Consider the following 21,943-nt stretch of genomic DNA (forward strand, 5'->3'; position numbering starts at 1 on the left):
TAAACAGGCTTGTACTACATCTGATTTTATGTTATCTGTTAACATAAAATCTATATTGCTTGAACAGAAGTGACTAATTCATAATCTCACTTTATGATTTATAATGGCTTGACTATTGATTTGTTAAGATACATTACTTGGATTTTAATAAGATTGGTGGTTTGGTTACTGAAACTAATTAATAACATATTGAAAATTTAAACTAATTTCATGATACTTGTAAATCTCCTTTTTATGTAATTTGTGTTTCAGCAACTGATAATACTTGTGCAATTATAGAAAAAAAGAGATTTTAGCAAAATGCTTGTCTTTAGTGATGATATAATAAGAACTGATTGAAGCCAAGAAATTATTATTGCCTGACCTGTTCCATTTATCTAAATCCCCAAATTTCATGTAAGAAACATTTTCATGAATGTACTTCTGTTATGAAGAATGCATTTGCTCTCTGAAATTCAAAAGCTATTACCAGTAATTTGAGGCTGTGTGAGAAAATTGCCACACATCAAAAGTTTGTTATCCCAATTACCCTTGACTTGCTAAGTAAAAGTGAACTAGTAAGACAGATAGTAATGACATTAACTAAAATGCACCATATGTCCAAGATATGCACAAAAGTTGTTAATTCTTAAAACAGATAATATTGTAAATATTATATTTACAGGATTTCCATGAAGCTGTCTTAAAAGTGCTGGGAGATGAATATGATAATGATCATGAAGAAACAAAGCTTAAGGAAGGACTGAAGGAAATCCCAGAAATCTACAATTTACACCAAGAAATACTGGGGGAACTGGAAGAAAAAGTGCTTAACTGGTAAATATAATTAGATGGGGCTTTGAATGACACTTAAGGCAGTATCCCTAGCCCAGTGTTTAGAAAGCTTCAGAAAACACCCCCTCTTCATAAGTTTTAGTTAATCAAATTTAAGTGTGATGCAGTTTGCTTATTTACCTGCTTTATCCTAAAATATAAATCCTTTACATAATGCTTCTTATCAGGTCAGCACAAAGCAGTTTCTCTGAATGTGGGCAAATTATGTTATGCTGTGTGCAAAATTAGGCAGATTTTAACTGCCCATTGATAATCCACCACCAATCCTAATATTATTTTGTCAGTATTTTATTTTTATCGTTTACTATTATTGCTGTTTTTAATGTCTTTATTTGTAATACTGGTCTGTGATAAAAATTGATTGATATAGAAGGCCTGTCAGAAAAAACATACACTATGACATAGTGGCGAAGTGGTTGTTAGAATGCAGTACTGCAGGCTACTTCTGCTGACTGACAGCTGCCTGAAATTGGCTGTTTGAAACTCAAGGTTGACTCAGCCTTCCATTCTTCCGAGATTGGTAAAATGAGGGCCCAGATTGTTGAGGGCAATATGCTGATTTTGTAAACCGCTTAGACAGGGCTATAAAGCACTGTGAAGCGGTATGTAAGTCTAAATCTGTTGCTATTGCTACAACTAATCCCAATCAAGAAAGCTACTGAAACACAACAGTTTCATCTTCAGTAAATCCTAGGTATCTTTATTCTGTCATTCAGCTCCTGTTTCATTTTATTGGAAAGTTCCAACTTAAGGAAATATATAGGTCCCTTCTATGCCTATGAGCAAGAATCACGCTAAATCAGAAAAAATAATATACAAGCTTTTAAACTATTTTGCTTGTTAACTTTGTTGCATTTATAAAGAAACACATATTACCAGTCATATTTTATGGCTTACCAGCTATTTTACCATCCCTTGCTGCATTGCCTAGCAGGCATCAGAGCCAACTGGGACTTTATCAAACTGGAGCATTACAAGATATGTGGACTTACTACTGGAACAAAAGTCAATCTTTATGTGTTCAATTTCTGGTTAATATCATTAAAAAGCCCTGATGAAAAAGATCATTTGTGAGTACCTAAATTAAGTATGGAGAATTTTCTATTCCTTTTTTCCCCTTTACTCTCAATGGTTTTAGGGAAGAACATCAGAAAGTGGCTGATATTTTCCTCTCCAGAGAATCAGGATTTAATCACCACACAACTTATATAATACAGTTTGATAGGAATTTGGCTTTGCTGGATGATGTTCGCCTTAAATCTTCCCAGCTGGATACTGTCATTAAAATTTTTGAGGTAAATTCTCTTCATTTTTGTATCTCATGTTGATTTATTATGGGAGTTCTACTTTAATCTCTTGTTCTTTCCCTCCTCTCTAAAATAGCTAAGAGTTTGGAGCTTGGAAGTTGATATTAGCGACAGTTCAATTCAAGAATGACTTTAAGAAGAAAGTAAACCAGCAAGAGTACAAATATATCTTCTATGGAGCATACAATATATATAATATAAGTGGAGAGAGAGATAGCGAGACAGAAAGAGAGAGACAGAGAAAGTCAGAGAGACAGAGATAGAAAGAGACACACAGAGAGGAAATTTTTCCATTCTCACATGCAGTGGCAACCATGGAGAAGGGAATGGCAAGAATTCTAATTCAGTAGTTATTTACTCCCTGGGTTCTCCATCTGTGGTAACTGATATATACAGTAGATTCTGTGTGTTTCTTGCTCCTTTTATTTCCTTATAATTCCCTCTAAAGTATTTCGTTTTATTCCTGTAACTTTGACTGATATGGGGTATATTTGTTCCCATTTTATGCCTTCATCATCTCCAATTTTATTTTGCTACATGCGTCATACGCTTCTGCTTCTCTTTTTCTTGCATTCAAAAAGTATTAATGCAAAAATATTAGTGTATAAAAGCATGCAAAAAGATTTACATCTTATTTATTTCCATAAGTTACAGAATGTTAAATTATGGATGCTCAGTTTACATCAGAGTAATAACCTGAACATGTGTCTCTCATGTCTAGGTCCAGCTCAAAATGTTTTGCTGGCATATTCATGTAAGCCCTTATCTTCTGCCCTGGATTGATACTTTACAATTTTTTAATGCAATTTAGCTCGTAATTCTTGCCTTTTCTTTTTCCTGGTGTTTTCTGAAGCAGATCTTTGCTTAGAACTTATAGGGAAGATTTAGGACCAGTCAGGACCATCCTCAAATAAATTCCAAATGTACACATGAATGACCTCTTACCTGCATAATCTTCCCCTCACCAGTTGAATGGTTTCACTTGTGAAATAACTCCAATTCTATTTTAGAAAAAAAAATTGTACATACTCCAACTGCTCTTTCTGCTTCTTGTTGGATGGCTGATGTGACTTCTAACAGTGCAAATATATGTTTAATTTTAGTTTGAATATATATCACTTTTTTATTTGTAAAGAGGAGAGGAGAAGTGGCAACGTTTACTTAACAGACAAAAAAGGTTATGAGAATAAATTGGCTACTTTCAATTTTGCTTTGGCTGTCCAAGCTGCTTAAAATATGGAATATGTCTCCCTCTGCAGCATATATAAAATACTAGTAAGGATAATTTATTAAAACAACCATTTATCAACATTTGTTGAATATATTCATCTGTCTAAAAATTATATGGAATCCTTGATGAAAATGCAGATATCTAATTTGCAATGATTGTTTTTTGAATTATCTAGAACTACATTGCCTTGTGGGTTGCACTTTCTTGATGCCAGAGAGTGTAGACAAAACTTTTATCTTTTTTTTTTTCCTGGCCCAAGAAAAAGAAAAGTTATAAGCAAATGTTCATTAAAACATATGATGTTTTAGCATGCATAAAGCTTAGACTTCAGCTGGTATACTACTTACAACAACATCCCAGAAAATCTTGAAAGCAGATATTTTGTGAGGGATAGTGAAAAACCGTGTGTGTGTGTGTGTGTATGCACACACACATATATACATACATACACATATATTCAGCTCAACTAAATAGTGGTCAGAAGAAAGACATATATGCATGTAAATGCTTCCTTAATTAATTCCTTAATTAGGGGCGCAATGGTTCAGAGGTTAAAGACACTGAGCTTGTCAGCTGAGCACCATGCAACAGGGTGAGCTTCCATTCCTGCCCCAGCTCCTGCCCACCTAGCAGTTCGAAAGCATGCAAAATGCAAGTAGATTTAATAGGTACCACTTCAGTGGGAAGGTAATATAGTGTTCCATGCATCTTTGGCATATAGTCCTGCTGGCCACATGGCCACAGAAAATGTCTGCGGTCAAGGGAATACTGGTTCCCTTGGCCAAGAAACAGAGATGAGCACCACGCCCTAGAATCGGACACGGTTGGATGGAGAAACCTTTACCTTGCTTCCTTAATGCGAGAGAAAATTGTAACTGTTCCATAATGCCCCTTGATAAGAAAATATGTTTTGCACATACATCAGATCCCTACTCTCAATCAGGATATATGAATGATGGATTTAGCAGGCACTAGGTTTATCAATCCTGTATTGTTTATGTGAAGGGGTCCCTTGAATTCCTTAAAAATACATCCTAAGGCACTTCAGATGCTCACATAGTAATAGGCAGAGCAATGCTATGTTTGCAGTTCATGGGAGTTTCCTTGCTGCTCCAAAAATACCGTCTCAGTAGTACTTCCTCAAATTCCTTTGAAGCTGTAGAATGGGTGCATTCCAGAGGTGGGTTTCTATCGGTTTGCACCAGTTTGGTGGAACCGATAGTAGAAATGGCAACTGGGTCTCTGAACCGGTAGGGACGGCATGCTCGCCATGCCCCTGAACCAGTTCCCTATTCACCTCAACATCTTTTTTTACCTGCTTAAATGTTCTGCGCATGCACAGACCTAATTATACGCAGCTGTGCATGCGTGCAGAAACCCTGCCCTAGTGCATTCCCGTTGGTAGAAACTCTTCTTTTCCCCTACTACCAATTTAATCTTTCTATTTTCTTATAGCTAAGGTGTCATGGTACTTTGACATCCTCCCTCTCCTCCCCAGCTCTCCCAGCATTCCAAAGCACTATAGTGAGATTTCCCCAAATCTCTGTCATCATCACTACTGAATTTATGTATCCAGAGCATTTCCCCCATGTTCAATCTTGTTCCGCACTCACCGATGGCACCAGTCTGGGATTGTACCCCATCCCTAGTTGCCATAGTTTTGAGAAGCACTCATTAAGTTCTTGTTTGTCCAGTTCTCACTATTTGTGTCCCTGAAAAATATCTCAGTAGTTGTTATCTGATGTGTTCTCCAAAAGAGCTTTGGTCTTTTTTTAAGCTTAGCTTCTTTAGGAGGAGCGCATACATCTGACCGACTTTGCTGATATTATGCAGCAATTCTGAAGATGCTTGTGTGTGTAAATATCAGTGGTTTTTATTCTGTGCTCTTTGTCCTCTCCTCTGCAAAGACCCCAAAAGCAAGATAAAGATATATTTCATGGGAACATTGTGCCCCTATTAAATAAGGGACAAGGGTTGTGACACTAATGTTTTTGTCTTAGCCTTATATGCTGTCCTTCGCTCGGAGTTAATGGAATTTTTATTTGAGCCATAAATTTGAGCTCAGAAGGCTCATGTAATATGTGTGTGTGTGAGAGAGAGACATTGAACAGAGATTGGGGAAAAAAGATCTCTCATGATCTTCTCAGGCAGAATGGTATCCCAATATGAATAAATTGAAGGGTTATAGCAAATGAAGAAGAGGGGAGGAAGAAAATCACTTCTAAAGTTGATTATGATCAAAACTGAGAGTGAGTTATTATGAGGGAGCAATGTATTTTCTGATCAAGCTTTGTAGATTGTTTTCCTGGTAAACAAGATGGTGCAGACAGCAATTTTCATCCAAAAAACCATGGTGGTTATATCTTTAGAGACTCATCCCTTGGAGGAGCCTTGTAATTTACCATCAGTGCATTGATGATAAGGCTTCCTATCCCTGGGAATGTTAGAGTGTAAATTTAGACTTAGGAGAAGCAAGAGAAGAAAAGGAAAGAAGAGGAAAAAGTTGGCTCATCTGACTTTTTGGGGTTCTTGGAACTTGGTTGCTTTCTGGCAGACTTTTCATTACCCAACTGGTAATATCAGGTTCTGAGGACTTTTAATACATTTTCCCCTATTCATTAACCATCTAATTTTTCTTACATAGCTGCCTCCCACACTTCCTGCCCCAGCATTAGGTAAAGGTAAAGGTTACTCTCGAATATATGTGCTAATCGCTCCCGACTCTAGGGGGTGGTGCTCATCTCCATTCCAAAACCGAAGAGCCAGCACTGTCTGAAGACATCTCTGTGGTCATGTGGCCAGCATGACTAAATGCCAAAAACACACAGAATGCTGTTACCTTCTCACCAAAGTGGTCCCTATTTTTTTACTAGGCATTTTTACATGCTTTCGAACTGCTAGGTTGGCAGAAGCTGGGACAAGTAACAGGAGCTCACTCCATTATGTGGTGCTAGGGATTCGAACTGCCAAACTGCCAATCTTTCTGATCAACAAGCTCAGCGTCTTAGCCATTGAGCCACTGCGTCCCTTTGCCCCAGCATTAGAAATACACACACACACACACAAAAGAAATAGGGCAAAAGAGAGAGATACTAGTAATTTATTTTTGCTAAATGGAATTAGAGTTCCTTCTAGGTACACGCATGGTGAAAGCAGAGCTCATATACAGGGGCACTAGGTGACTGAGCCAACAAAACACTGACTGGCCAGAAAGGGCAAGCACTGACTGATTTGACAATTCTCTAGACTTGCAAATGCCTTAATGTGGTTTTATTTTACAGTGGTCTTGATTTTTTTGATGTCTGAATAGATATGCGAATAGTCGATATTTCCAAGATCAATCCTGGGTGAATATTTAATTGGATTGAGAAGGCTAAGAAAATGGAAACTCTGATTGTTTTGAAGAGACCAGAGAAACTAGCTAGAAATACAACAATCCAAAACTGGTGCTTGACGTCACTAGAGTGTCCCTGATAGGGATAGCTTATGCCACACCCCTCACCCCTGACTCTGTTTTGTGATAAACTGTTCGGAATTGTGTGAATCAAAAGATGGTGACCCTCATTGTTTGTTCAGCTAAGTCTGTGTGTATTTTTCCATGTTGCTATTTAAATTCAGAGCTTCTGTTTTGGAAGATGAAACAGTTTTCTTTTGCTAATGGGTCTTAAATTGCTGCCAAAAATGATATATTAAAAGGAAAAGAATAGTCTGCTTCCTGTTCAGCCTTTCCCTCTCTGATCCTTGCTGCATTTATAAAGAATTAGAAACATCTAAGTTTTTTTAAATACTATTTGTGATCTGGTCAAAATAGACGACAGTAGAGTTGAGATCAGTGGGTCACACCTTCCCAAATAGCAATGAAGTCACATCCATTCCTCCAATAGTTTTCTGATAAACTAGTGAGCATGCGTCAAAACTTCCATAGTGCACTCAAAGGTCATGAATTTAAGTTGAGGAATTCTTGCCTAATAGATTGAGTGCCACAGTGATGTCTAGTTCTACTGATGTCTAGAAATTTATTTCTATTAATTTATATTAGGCCTGAGATGTCAATGCCAATCTTGCTTGGGTCAGGATATGTCTGTCTAGCATCAGTGAATAAGTAGTAATATAAAAACACTATGTGGTTTAGAAGTTCAGAATTCTACTTGGAGCATAATATCTGGATTCAACCACAACATAATTAAGACTTTTGACCTTTAATTTCAGGATTATTAACACACTTCTATTGTAAAATATGTTACTTCCTGGTTGTTAGAGAAAACTTGAATATGCCATTATAAGTATGTGAAACTTTGTGAAGGTGACTACTATCTTCATGTAAAACAAGGCCAGGCTCAGAGATTACCGTATTTTTCAGAGTATAAAACGCACCAGAGTAAAAGATGCACCAAGGTTTTGAAGAGGCCAATTAAAAAAAAAGTTTTTGCACTCTGCAAACCTCCCAAAAATGGCCCCTTTTTTTTCAAAAAAAAAGAGGGCATGAATAGCCCTTAGGCGGCTTGTAGAGTGTTCCTGGGGGAGGGGAGCAAAAACAAGCAAAAAATGGCCTGTTTTTTGCAAAAACAGGCCCGTGTTTTTTTGTCAAAAAAGGGCATTAGGAAGCTTATAGAGCACTCCTGGGGACTGGGGGGGGGGAATTTCTTCCCTCCCCAGCCCCCAGGAGCTCTCTGAAAGCTACCTACAAGCTGTGCACGGCCATTTTGGTGAAGGGAGCCGGGTTTCAGGAGGCAAAAAAATGCTGCATTCAGTGTATAAGATGCACCCAGATTTTCAGCCTCTTTTTTGAGGGAAAAAGGTGCATCTTATAGTCCGAAAAATACGGTATTTTGGGATTGTTGGAGGTCTGACCTTTATACTTTTTCTTCCCTTCTTTTGAGAACAGCAGATTCATGATGGCAGTCCCTTGAATGTGAAACACCAGCTCCTGAAAGTGGTGCAGCGCATATTCCAGTACCATGTGCTACTCACAGGTGAACAAAACAAAAGCATTTCATCTTTATAATTAAGAAGTCTTCGTTTCCCTGTTTAGGCTATATCAACTGCAAATTTAGCCATTGCAATTTGTCCTCAATTCACATTTTTTCGATGAAATGTGGTTTGGGGAAGAAACCACATTGTCAGGTAGTGCATTTCAGGCCTTGACAATTCTGTTACTGAAGTCGTATTTTCTGCAATCAAGTTTAGAGAGATTTACCATAAGTTTGTATCTATTGTGAGCTCGTGTGTTGTTGCAGTTGAAGCTGAAGTATTCATTGACAGGTAGGACATTGTAGCATATACTTTTATGTACTATGATTAGGTCGGATCGGAGATGAAGTTCTAAGTTGTCTAAGCCCAAAATTTCAAGCCTGGTGTCATAAGGTATTCTGTTGTGAGCAGAGGAGTGAAGGACTCTTCTCGTGAAATATCTCTGGACTCGTTCAATTGTATTAATATCTGATATGCAGTGTGAGTTCTAGACAGATGAGCTTGTATTCAAGAATTGGTCTAGCAAAAGTTTTGTACGCCCTAGTTTGCAGTTCAATATTACCAGAGAAGAACCTACCCAGGACTAGGTTTACAACTCTTAATGCCTTTTTTGGCAATGCTGTTAAATCTGATGATTAAAATGCTGATCTAAAATTGTGAAGACTGTTAGCCAATGTCTACTTGCAGCATTAGACAAGGCAGGATAAGATTCTTATCAATCAATTGGGTTTGATATATATCTCCTGCATTTCATTCTATTTTGAATTTAGTAAAAGCAAACTACAAAGATGAGGCACATTGCTGTACAGTAATCTGTGAGCTTACTATTTTCTGAGCTGAGTCATATATTAAACATGGTAAATATTATGTGCTGAAACTATGTAGAGGTCATTCAGCCATTTGTTATTCTTGATGGAACTGTATGTTGTATATTCCATTGAAAATCCACCATTAATGCCTATCAGCCAATATCTCATTTTTGTTTCTAATATGATGAGGTATCCAAAATAGTTGAAAAGCTTCACTGGCTAAAATTGACTGACCTTGAATTTAATGCCAAGTTATCACTTCTTATGAATCCACTGATTTCATCAATATGCATTATGAACATTATCAGGAATAGCCCATTCCAGGAGTTGATAACTAGATTTTAGGTTTGTAAAACAATCCCTATAACAAGACTCACAAAGCTGAAGAGACTAAAATTAAATGAACTGAAGCAAGAACCTCCTCCTGTGAGAGTTTGGTAATTCATAGAATACTTGGCAGGTGGGATAATCATTTGAGCTTTCCATTTAAAATTTCCTGGAACATCTTGGATTTGTCTGCATGAGAATAGTGTTTTTTTCTGAAAAATAACCATAGCTCGGTGGCAGAGCACTTTGTCTGAGTGCAGAAGACGCCCAAGTTCCATTTTAACTGTGTTCTGCACTTTAAAAAAATGTACCGATGGTGCTAGGAAATATTTCTGTCTGGGACATTGTACAGCTTTCTAAAGCTTTTAACTGCAGAAAAGCAAAATGTTCTTTGCTGAGCTTTAGTTTGGGGAAGGCACTGGGACATAACTCAAGAGGAAAAATATGAGGGAAAAGGAAAATCAGAAAACCTAAGTGCCGGTGTTTAAAGTTCCTGCAGCTGATTTAGTTGACAAATTGCTGGGACAGTGGTAAGCTCCCTTCAATCAAATGGTTACCAGATGATAGCTGGTGATGGTGGTGGGAATCCTGAAAGTCCCGTGGGAGCCATATTTGTCTGCTCTTGCAGACCCTGAAGAATAACAGAATAACAGAGTTGGAAGACTTTGGAGGTCTTCTATTCAAGCAGGAGAACCTGTACCCGTGATGCCGAACCTATGGCACGCGTGCCAGAGGTGGCATGCAGAGCCCTCTCTGTGGGCACGCACGTCATTGCCAGCTATTCTTCTGGGTTCTGTCGTGTGCATGCACACCGGCCAGCTGCTCTCTTCTGGCTTCCAGTAAGTGCATACACGCTGGCCAGCTGGTCTTTGCACATGCGCGCGCTGGACCCCAAAAGAGAGCAGCTGTCCTGCGTGCATGCACACAACGGAACCCGGAAGAGCAGCTGGCCCCTGCACACATGCACACCGGCCAGATTCTTCCAGGTTCCGTCGCTCCATCACACGCACTCCAGTTTTGGCACTCAGTGCCAAAAAGGTTAACCATTACTGACCTATACCATTCCAACTGGTTGTCTAGCCTCTTCTTAAAAACAGAGGTGGGTTGCTGCCGGTTCGGCCTGGCTCAGCAGAACCGGCAGCGACCCAGGTCTGTCACGCTCCCGAACCTGTTCCCTCGCTGCTGCTGCTGATGATGTTGCTGCCATGTTGGATTTTAGTGACTGCGTATGCACAGTTCATTGTAAATTGTTCTGCACATGCACACAGAACAATTTACATTGAACAGCGCAAGCAAGCCGGTTGCACGTGGGTTGCGATCCGGTAGTAACACTGGCAGCAAACCCCCCCACCCCTGCTTAAAAACCTACAAATTATACAGATAATACAATACAAATTCTGGAGGTAAGCCGTTCCATTGGTTAATTATAAAATTTCCACCTACCCCTCCTCCAATATTTGGCTATGGAAACTTTAAGCAATAATCTTCCCTATCTTCCATCTTTCTTCCAGAAAGAGACTATTTCTATTGTTCATCTCTCTTCTTCACATAAAGTGTTTGAACCAAATTGTTTTAAGTTCCTAGTCATAATATATAAAAAAACATATGAAAAGAACTGGGTTTATTTAGATGAAAATGTTACCTCTTCATATCTATGGAACTTCATATTTATGGAATTATGCAATCATAATTTGTGCTTCATATCTTATGTACGAAGAGGGACTAGAAAATACATAATTTTTGATAAATGGATGCTGGGGAAAATTAGCAGGAGTAACTGTGACTCTTAGGTGTTGTTAGTGGACTTCCTAGGAATCAAAATTATTGCAAAAGATGATTTCCCTCTGCTTTGGGGGGGAAATACCCATTGATTTCAATTTTGTCTGTGTTGATTCTGAATGGCTGGTCCCCATACATTTTTATTTGTCTCCGATGAGTCAAATAGTAAGAAACAGAAGTGCATATAGTCTTTAGGGTTCAATAACTAGCCCACTATTGTTGTGGAATATAGTATCTAAATATTTGTCTGACATTGTACAGTGTAGGGTTTTCTGCCTGAACAGGGGATTGGACTAGATGACCTCCAAGGTCCCTCCCAACTCTATTATTCTGTTATAGTGGGTCCTGTAAATACATTGAGTAGTATCTTTAAGTTTGAAGTTATTTGGTCTTGCTCTTTTCAGACAAGCTTCTTAAATTACATCTGGTTTTTGCATTATTTTCTTGGTTTAACTCTTTCCCCCCTCTAATACAGAGACAACAGACATTCTCATTTTCTCATTAAAAGGCTGCCTCATCACATGCCAGCATTGTATCATTCCCCATGCTGCTGCTTTCATTTGTATTACTAAATTAGAATAATAAAATCTACTGCAGCATAGCCAAAGCACTACAGCTGCAGGATTTCTAACTTCCTATGCACATTTGGGAGAAATTATTGTAAACCACAATGATTCATCAGCTGGGGTAAGCAATGCCTCAAATCACAAGAGACGGCTTAGTGTATAACTTACACAGATATTGCAAATTGGTTATTGCTGCAACTCTTCCCTGAGTGACTTAGTAACTCATCACTTTTATATTGACTATGTAAGTTGCAGCTCATACCAGTTACTTCATGGTATCTATATGTGGTTTCCACACTAAGTATGATCTTCCTGATTAAACACAATGCTGCTGAGAATTATACTTTCCTACTAGTCGATAACCCGGCGCTGCCCGGGTATTTATTTATAGGGGGGAAATGCCTGGACCAATATTTCTAATGTTGGATTTTTCCCCTTACCAGAGGGAGCCCTCTTGTGGAGTACTGTGAAGCCATTACCATAGCAACTCTAAACTGAGCATGTATCCACTATCTCTGAATGGCTGGATGAAGAAGCCTAGAATTTAAAGTCTAAGGGTCCTCTATATCTGGGGATTTACCATCCTTAGTCTTGAATTAATGCACTGTCCCAGATGAGTGCAGTGCATTAATCTGGAGGTTCTTCTGGACTCACTGATTAAGAAGCAGGAGGCAGTTGTGGTTAGGAGGGCTTTTGCACAACTATATGCACCAGTTATGCTCTTTCTAAATTGAGAAACCTTTCATCGAGTCTCCCACACTTGGTCATCTCCATGAGTTAATGCAGTGCGCTGTACATGGAACTATCCTTGAAGAATAAATATCTAGAACCTGCAGCTGGTGCAGAAAACAGTGGCATGAACAGTTTTGGGCACCCCTAGAGTTGCGCATGTAACATCTCTGCTATATGAGTTGCACTGGGTGCCAATTTGCTTCTGGGTCCAATTCAAGGCGTTAGACCTTTAAAGCTCTTCATGAGGCCATGTACCTGAGGAACCAATTACATCAACCTGTCCCACCAATCAGGCAGGGAGGGTAGGTTATGGACCCCATCAATCAAAGAATTTCAACTGGCAGGATCTAGAAAGAGAACCTTTTCTGTCATTGCATCCTATGGAGTGTTAGGAATGTAAGCTAACAGTTGGGTTAGCAATATATAAACCAGGATGGTAGTACTGTAGCTTTAAGTACTGCTGTAATGTGATTGGTTGCTGTTACCTCAAGCAGCCATAAGAGGGAGCCAGAATGACTGTTAGCTCTCTGTTTGTTAGACACTGATCGGTGGATGTATTGTGAGGTACTGTGTTTTTGCTACTGTTAGGTACTTTGTGTGCTAAACTGATTATTTGATACTGAACTCTGTTCGAAGGATCATTCCTTAACTGAGAACATTGATAACTGACTGACTGAACCATGTATGACGTGGACTGTAAATTGAACTCTGAATATCTCTATATTTCCACATAGTGAACTACTATATTTTATACTATTCGGTGTCCCTGTATGCTGGTTTGTGTGTGTTCTTCCATACCACTCTCATTACGCTTCTCTGCACACTCGCTCTCCTAACGGGGAGCTTACTTACTTAACATGGAGCATTTTGCCCCAAGAGGTGAGGTAATCCCCCACTCTGCTGGACTTCTGGAAGAGGGTCAAGATCTGGCTCTGCCAACTGCCTAGGGGGTCCAAGAATGATTTGTGACTCTGAGAGTACTTTGTGACTTGAGGGCACTCAAGTCTGCCTTTTTACATTTTTAATGTGTTTTTACTCCTATTTTTAACTTGTATTTATCTGTGTCCCTTTTATATGAGTGGCAGAGCACCTTTTATATGAGTGCATGGCTTTTGTTTCACTCAAGTGAAATGGGCGGTATATCAATTAGATTAGATGATAGATAGATAGATAGATGATAGATAGATAGATAGATAGATAGATGATAGATAGATAGATAGATAGATAGATAGATAGATAGATAGATAGATAGATAGATAGATAGATAATGATAATTGATAAATGATGGATGGATGGATGGATGGATGGATGGATAGATAGATGATTAGATAGATGGATGGATATATGCATGCATGGATGCATGCATGTATGGACTGACAGACAGACTGACTGTATCAGAGGTACAGTATACAGCAGCTGTGATTTGTTTGCATTGCAGTGGTCAGGCAACCCTTATGTTCAAGGCTTTATTCTTGTTTGCCATACCATGTCTATCTGGCAGGTCCAAGAGCTTCCTGCCAACAAAATCCAAGTGCTGAATAAAGACTTAAATGTCTGGGCAGCTCTGATTTATTGCCAAGTCCTGATGTGAAGCCTTACAATAATAGGTTCAACTTTGAGTTTGGCTGAACTGCAACATAATTAAAGCCGAAAACAGTGTGAAAAAGCATTCCAGTGTCGCAGGCTCTGTGGAAATGCGCAATTAAACTTTGTTACACTTTTTAAAATCAAACAATGAACACGATGCGGGAAAACTATGAAGGAAAGTTATGTGGAACTATGTTATTGTTGCAGTTATAAAATTGTCCACCCTTTCAGGTCATTCGTGTATGCTTTTGGCTGGTTTCTGAGACAAAGTTGGCAGACATATTATGGGGTAGTTAGTGAGAAATCTGTGGGCCATGCCAAGCAGAACAATGATAGTAAAGGAGTTAATGGAAGGGGGAGGAGATCCAGAAGGTATACTGTATTTTCCCTCTTGTATTGGGGAACAGTTTAGGAAATGGGAAGGAAGAAGGCTGAGTTTGACTTTTCGGGAGATTGGTCCCATTTCATGGAGGAGAAGGTCTGCAGCATCCTATGACCCTGGACCATGAATCCTGAGACGCTGATCTTAACTCTGCTATTTAAATAATTGTAGACAGATTAATTAGCAGGTCAAAAGCAATTTGAGATTTCTAACACATTTTTAATCCTTTCCCCCCCCTCCCAGATTACTTGAATAACCTCTGCCCTGATTCTGCTGAATATGAAGATACACAAGGTAATTTTATACAACCGCATTTTTACCCAGGGCTGGGAATGATAAAACTTATGTTGCTTTGAGTTAGCGCCATCCACTCATTTTGAATTGTTAATGAAATCAGAATTCGTTAGATTAGATACACTTCATTCTAAAATGGCTGTCTAGAATGAACAGTACAGTATGTCTAATGCAGTGGTGGGATTCAAACATTTTTTACTACTGGTTCTGTGGGTGTGGCTTGGTGGGTGTGGCATGGCTTGGTGGGCATGACTTGGTGGGCCTGGCAGGGGAAGGATACTGTAAAATCTCCATTCCCACCCAACTCCAGGGGAAGATTACTGTAAAATCTCAATTTCCCTCCACTCTCCAGGGGAAGATTACTGCAAAATCTTCATTCCCTCCCCACTCCAGGGGAAGATTACTGCAAAATCCCTGATGCTGACCCGTACCGATCAGCTGGGACTCAGGAGGCAGAGAATAGATTGGGGCAGGGCCAGTCAGAGGTGTTATTTACCAGTTCTCCAAATTACTCAAAATTTCTGTTACCAGTTCTCCAGAACTGGTCAGAACCTGCTGAATACCACTTCTGGTCTAATGGTTATTTAATAAAAAATCTGCGGAGTCCTACTTTCCTGGTAACTGAGGATATGACTTTGAATTTAAATGTCTTTATTAAATTTTTAGATTAATAACCTAGGAGAATATATTTCTTGGATGTGTGTTAAGGACTTTGCTTGAAAACTCCACACACTCAAGTATCCCCACTTAAAGGCTCTTAACATGTATTCTGATTCAAACTTAACTTAACTATATTGACAAAAAAGAGAAGCTGGAATTAGACTTTTAAGCATACATAGCAGGAAACTTAAATCTCAGAGTTAAAAGAGAAACTTTCGTTTTATGATTCAAAAGATTGTGAATTAGAATGAAGCTTCTGTTTTAACTCATATTATTTATGGAAAGGGAGAAGCTACATTAGAAACTTTTAGTACCTTAACTGCAGGCAGTTTATATTTGTAGTAATATGATATGTGGAATGACAGTGGAAAGATCATCCTGTTATTTCTAATATCAGCCCTTTCTAATAATTCTTTTTATTTTGTAACAGCAAAGACAGAATTAATTACTTTAGGTTGTAGAATGAGATAATAAATTATTAAAAAATCAACTCTTATGCTTAAACTATGATGGTTTCTACATAATAATAATAATTAATAATTTATTAAATTTCTAGCCCGCCCCCTCTCCCCGGGGGGACTCGGGGCGGTGTACAGGAATAAATTTAAAAACAAACAAACAATCATATACATAATTAAAAATCATATTAAATAACCCCTGTACGAATTATAAAAATTAAAAACATTAAAAACAGACCCTAAAAAATTTAGAAATAAAACTGAGGTGGGAAGATGGAATTAGGCCAAGCCGGCTAGCTGGAATAGGTGGGTTTTAAGTTTCTGACGGAAGGAGCGGAGATCCGTAGTCATTCTAATGTCGGGGGGAAGGTCATTCCAGAGGGTCGGGCCCATCACAGAGAAGGCCCTTCCCCTAGGCACCGCCCGCTGGCACAGCCTAGTGGACGGCACCCGGAGGAGTCCCTCTCTGTGTGAGCGAATCGGCCGAAGGGATGTATGGGGCATAATATAAGCAATATATTTATGCTAAAAAGAACTTTTGCTCTCCTGAGGAAAGATATTGTTCTGAAAGAATGCTCTTTACATAGAAGGCTGCAGTAAAAAAATAATTAATAATAATAATATATAATTTTATTTTATAAGCTTCATAAATTCATATGTTATTCCATTGCATTTCAGCGGCCTTGCTCATCATATCAGAACTTACAGATAGAGCCAATGATAGCATACAACAAGGGGTGAGTGCTAAGTCCTGACTTCAGAAATCGTATATCAACACTATCTTGATTATTTATTGTTAAAAATGAAAAAAAACTCACAAGAGGCTTAAAATAATGGTACAGTACATTCAACTTTGACAATATATGTGCGTTTTGATGTTTTAACTTTGTGTATATAATTTACGTTATATTCACACATTAAAAGTATTTATGTCCAGCAAGGTCTATCCATAGAAATGAAAATGATTGGTTATTGATTTTTTAGAACAATGTAATGGGAAGGCACAACAGCAGGGGAATTGTCCAGTGGGAGGATGCAGTAGCCAACAATACTGAAGCAGCTTAAGGTTGCAGTGTAGATGTGACATGTGAATTATTTGAGAACACCAACGGACAGATAATAACTCTGCCTTGGTAGGTTTCAATTTTAGCATGTTTTTCCTCATCAAGGCTTCCTGACCTCAGGACAGGTCAACACTTTCATCAGTACTACTCATGGCAGAGATGTAAAGCTGAGTATTATTGGCATACTGATGTCATTGAACCCAGAACCAATGCTTGACCTCTCCCAATGGTTTCATGTCAACGTTAAACAGAGAGAACAAGGACAAATCCCCATAGCATCCCAGTATCTCATCTCATATCACCATCGAGTTGAACTATCCACTGAGGGAGAAGTGAAACCACTGCAAAATAATGCCTCTAATTCCCAAAGCCAATCCAGATAACTACCATGGAAGATATCAAAAGGTATTGAGAGGCTTATTAGAACCAAGACAAGCACAATGCCTTCATCCAGAACCTGACAAAAGTCATCTATTAATGTGTCTCCATTCCTTGTCCAGGTCTGAATTCTGACTAAAAGGGGTACAGCTAATCTGCTTCATCTAGGGTGCTCTGTAGCTGATTCTTCACCACTGTACGAACTACCTTGTTTACCCTCCCTCGTTGATTTCTGATAGCAGTTCCTACCATTTTGAGGTGGAGTATACAAAAATTGGCCATGAAATAGGCATATCATTTTAAAGCCACCATCACAACAAAGAAGGCTCAGTTACAGTAGTGATAAGAGCTGAAGGACCAGGTTAGGGACAGATCATCATGAAGAAAATCTATTTACGTGGTTGACAACAATTTGATGGCACCCAATCAGCATCATCAATCAATCCCATCTCTATTGTATCCTCAGATCCTCCCCTCCTGTTGAGTGAGTCCTTTCCCGATTTTTAACAATGACTGCTGTAGAGCAACTGCTACTAGAGCAATCTAAATAAAGATTATTGGACAATAGCAATAGTACTTAGACTTATATACAGTCTCAGTTTACAGAGTCAGCATATTGCCCTCAACAATCTGGGTCCTCATTTTACTGCAATCACTCTTTATGGGTCTGGAATATAACAGTTTTTGTTTGTATGAGTATAGGAAGTGGAAGAATTCTTACATACAATCTAAGAATAAAAGCAGCCCTTCTCTCTCTCTCTCTCTCTCTCTCTCTCTCTCTCTCTCTCTCTCTCTCTCTCTCTCTCTCTCTCTCCCTCCCTCCCTCCCTCCCTCCCTCCCTCCCCCTCTAGCTCTCTCTCCACAAATGACCCATTACAGAAGCATGGAGGGGATCACTGCATAGTGCCTTTTGATTAGCAATGCTAGCAGGAGCCTTCTGAACAGGCACATAGACTTACAGCCCCTGCAAACCATCTGGGTGATTAAAATGTTCCAAAGGCATCACAGAGACCTGAGGATTGAGACGTTAGGAGAGTGAATGGAAGCCGTGAATATAATGACTGCAATTCATTAAAATCTCGTCCTTTTTGTATCCACGTGCCATCCAGCCCCATCTCTTTAGTAGCAACAGAGGTCTCATTAGTTTCATTTTAGATAGCAAGATTTTACAGCTCGTCTGTGCTCATTCATTGTGTCCAAACTTTTCAACACTGGTACATAGTTAATAGAGTGAGAGTCTGGTAAATGAGCATTCTGATCTCTGAAAAGGAGGCCAAATTTTATGGTGTATTTAATGTGTTACTATTACCTGTTAGGACCACAGCTGAACAACTGTTACTAATAGACGAAAATTACAGCTGATGCTATTAATGATACAGCTAACAGTTTTTACCCATCTTGGCTTGACTTGAAAGTTTAAGAGCAGACATGGGTGGGGCACCAACACAGAATCCTAAAGTGAAATGTAGACTGGGAAGATAAATAAAAACATCACAAAAATATTCTAGAAAATTAAAAGTTAAGTTCAAGTCAAGGTAGAGGGCTTCCGCCTCAGCAGATGGCAGTGCCTGAGTAGCCTTGGAAATTAAGCCAACTCAAACCCTGGTTAATGCTGGGTAACTCCCAGGACTCTAGGCGAAAGAAGATTGTTTTAAAAAAAGTGCAGAGGGAAGCAATTGCTTACTGTTGCCAAGAAAATTACATGAATGTGAATCACTAGAAATCCAACACAGCTGGAAGTTATTTCTGTTCCAAGCAGCCAAAAACATCTGACTATATGAAAAAAGAAGTAAATGTAGACTGTTACCCACTTAAAATTCAATTTATAGCAGTATACATCTTGACCCTGTGCACAGTCCCCTCTACCCCAATTATAGGGCCAAAGCAAGCAAAAGACATCGACGAACTTCACACTTGCATGAATGATATTGTTTTTAAAAAAGGGTTTCATTAGGGTTACCGTATCTCTGCTGCAGAAAATCAGAGTGCCACTAGGTGGCAGCGCAGCAATACATCAAAATCCAGCTCTTTGCTGATCTATAGTGGTTTCCTGAATTTTTGCAGCCCAAATATCACCTAATGCTCTTGGCATAGTGCATCTAGAAAGAATGTGATTTCTACAGGTAAGTTCATATGCAATTATTTGGAGAAGGGGAAAGGATTGATAGACCCTTCAAACCAATGTTGGACAAATTCAGGATGGGGATGCTAAGGAAGGATGTAAAAGAGTTTTGCCACAAATTCCTCTGAGAGATCGTCTCAAAAACAATTCTGTGCAAAGGTGGATAGGGTGGCAAGTAGTATGTTTCAGTATGCTTGCCCTTTAAAAAGCCAGTGTGCACCAATCTCTTGAGAAAGGGGCTGCTTCTTCCTTCTTTGACATCTCCATGAACATCTATGATCAAAGGATCATTCCAGAAAGTGTTGGAGAAAGAAATATGCTTTTCTGAAGTAACCCATCTTAGACCTTTTGGAGCATATGTAGCAGGCAGAGCTCTTTCCAAAGATAAGTAAAGCTGTAGAACACCAATCATCAAACTATGGCCCATGTGCTGGATACGACCCGCCAATGCAAAGTATCCAGCCCACGGAGTGATGGGATTCAGCCCCGCCCCTCACCCCACCCCACTCCTCACCATTGGCCTTATCTTCCAGCGAGCATCCACTCCAGCTGCACTTCTAGTTAGTTATTTCACTGGTTGAGCTGCCGAAGGTAAGGCCGAAGGGTTCTGGGGAGGACCAGCTGACTGAGGGGTGATCTTGCCAGTGCAGCTACGTGATCCAGGGTTGGTGGGTGAGTAGGAGAGAGGCTGCTGCTGGCTTGAAAAGCAGCTCTGCTCCCAGTTTGTAAAGTAGTGCTTTAAAAGTCTTTAAAAACAGCCTTTCAGGATGTTTTTCACAGCCATAGGAGTGAGTAGAGGAGGAGCAAGTACAGCAAGGACAAAGGCAAAATGGACTGCTAAATTGGCCATGCCCACCCAGTCACATGACCATCTAGCCACGCCCACCCAGTCACATGACCATCTAGCTACAGCCACCCAGCCGGTTCAGCTCCCCAACAGACTGAGGGACCGTGAATTGCCCCCCCCATTTAAAAAGTGTGAGTACTCCTATAGAAGAACCCTCAGACACCCTGAATATCTTTTAAAGGTTATTGCAATTGCCATTCATCCTGGCAAAATTTTAGATTGATTTTTTTTCCACTCCATTGATTTTTAAAAACTGTACAAAAAGTGGAGTTAATAGCCATGTAGCTGATTATATAAAGTATATGTTACTGTCTCAATTACAATGCTTTTTTGAAAGCTAAACAAGGTGACTATGCTCAGAAAATGCCTGGTATCACAGTGTTGATAAGTAGTGCTAGGTATTCTCATTAAAGGCAGGTGTTTAGGTGTGTTGATCTAATTGCACAAAAAAACAAACATCCTATGCTGGTCTTGTGGGTACACCAGTAGCCCTGTTGTAAAAAAAACAAAAACAATGCAATGCAATGCAACCCTTTTCATAGTGTGAAAAGAAGGAAACATCTGCTAGAGGCAGATCAAGCTGCTTCAGAGGTACATTAGCAAACGATAGTGAAACAGTTGGCAATTCTGTTGTGGAATATTGGACACCACCAACAGAGTGTATACCTGAATTCTTGTCAATGAATATGAAAGTTCTGAATAGTGGAGAAGTTGTATTAATTAAACTAGTGTTGTGGTTCTGAATTCTCACAATTAGCTATGAGTTATAATTTATGTTAGAATTCTCTTGCTTCTCATCTCAGTTGGATAACTATCATTTCAGTGCAGAAACCTTTGCACATAGCATATCTCTTCATTACACAGTGTATGCGATAGTAGACAACAACTCTATCAGCACCAATAATTGATGATGCTTCTCCTACTGCTTCTCAATCTCAGAGAGAAGTTCACAAATGTTTGTCATTTGTGGATGCAGTTGCATATGTACAAAGACCCACATTTACTGTATTCTTACACTAATCTATTTCTCTAGAATTTTCTTTGTTTATTAACCACATTATACAGAGACTGATGATGCTATATTTCCTTCATTCAAACAGAAGCATATCATGTGCATTGAATGTAGTTATTTTTTATTAAACTACATTTGCTTCATTTTTTATCCACAGGAAAATTTGCAGAAATTGGTACATATAGAGCACAGTGTCAAAGGGCAGAGCAACCTTCTACAACCAGGAAGAGTAAGTTCTCTTTTTGATCAACAGTGTTATGTAAAGATTTGAGGTTCAGTCCAATAAATGCTGATATCAGTAGATCTGATATCCTTGATTATTTGCCAATATTCGCTATAGTATGACACTGCAAACTTTAGGATTTCATTAAGCCATTTCTCCTTAATTTAAAAGGCAGTTAATGAATGCCAAGAGTTGCATCTGTATTTCAGTTCACATGTTGAACTAATGAATGTAAGCAAAAAAAAGATGTATTTGTGCCTCTCTTTTCTTTCTCAGATATTTCTGAAAGAAGGGACATTAATGAAAGTGTCTGGGGAAAATAGGCATCCTCGGCATTTATTTTTGGTAAGATTTTGTTTT

At 39.0% G+C, this 21,943-nt stretch overlaps 1 protein-coding gene across 4 annotated transcripts in view; it reads left to right on the forward strand.

The window, feature by feature from the left end:
• The window catches only part of FGD5 (FYVE, RhoGEF and PH domain containing 5), a 169,129-nt gene that overhangs the window by 111,377 nt on the left and 35,809 nt on the right, over nucleotides 1-21,943 (forward strand). For 3 of the 4 annotated variants that reach the window (XM_081937785.1, XM_081937786.1, XM_081937783.1), the window contains exons 6-12: nucleotides 665-816; nucleotides 1,973-2,129; nucleotides 8,258-8,345; nucleotides 14,769-14,819; nucleotides 16,616-16,674; nucleotides 21,518-21,589; nucleotides 21,860-21,928. In XM_081937785.1, coding sequence (XP_081793911.1) covers nucleotides 665-816; nucleotides 1,973-2,129; nucleotides 8,258-8,345; nucleotides 14,769-14,819; nucleotides 16,616-16,674; nucleotides 21,518-21,589; nucleotides 21,860-21,928 — 648 coding nt within the window. The remainder of the gene's footprint in view (nucleotides 1-664; nucleotides 817-1,972; nucleotides 2,130-8,257; nucleotides 8,346-14,768; nucleotides 14,820-16,615; nucleotides 16,675-21,517; nucleotides 21,590-21,859; nucleotides 21,929-21,943) is intronic. The other variant, XM_081937784.1, reaches the window with a different exon arrangement.

Source organism: Natrix helvetica (assembly GCF_964273705.1).
Source record: "Natrix helvetica genome assembly, chromosome: 1".
Lineage (NCBI taxonomy): Eukaryota > Metazoa > Chordata > Lepidosauria > Squamata > Natricidae > Natrix > Natrix helvetica.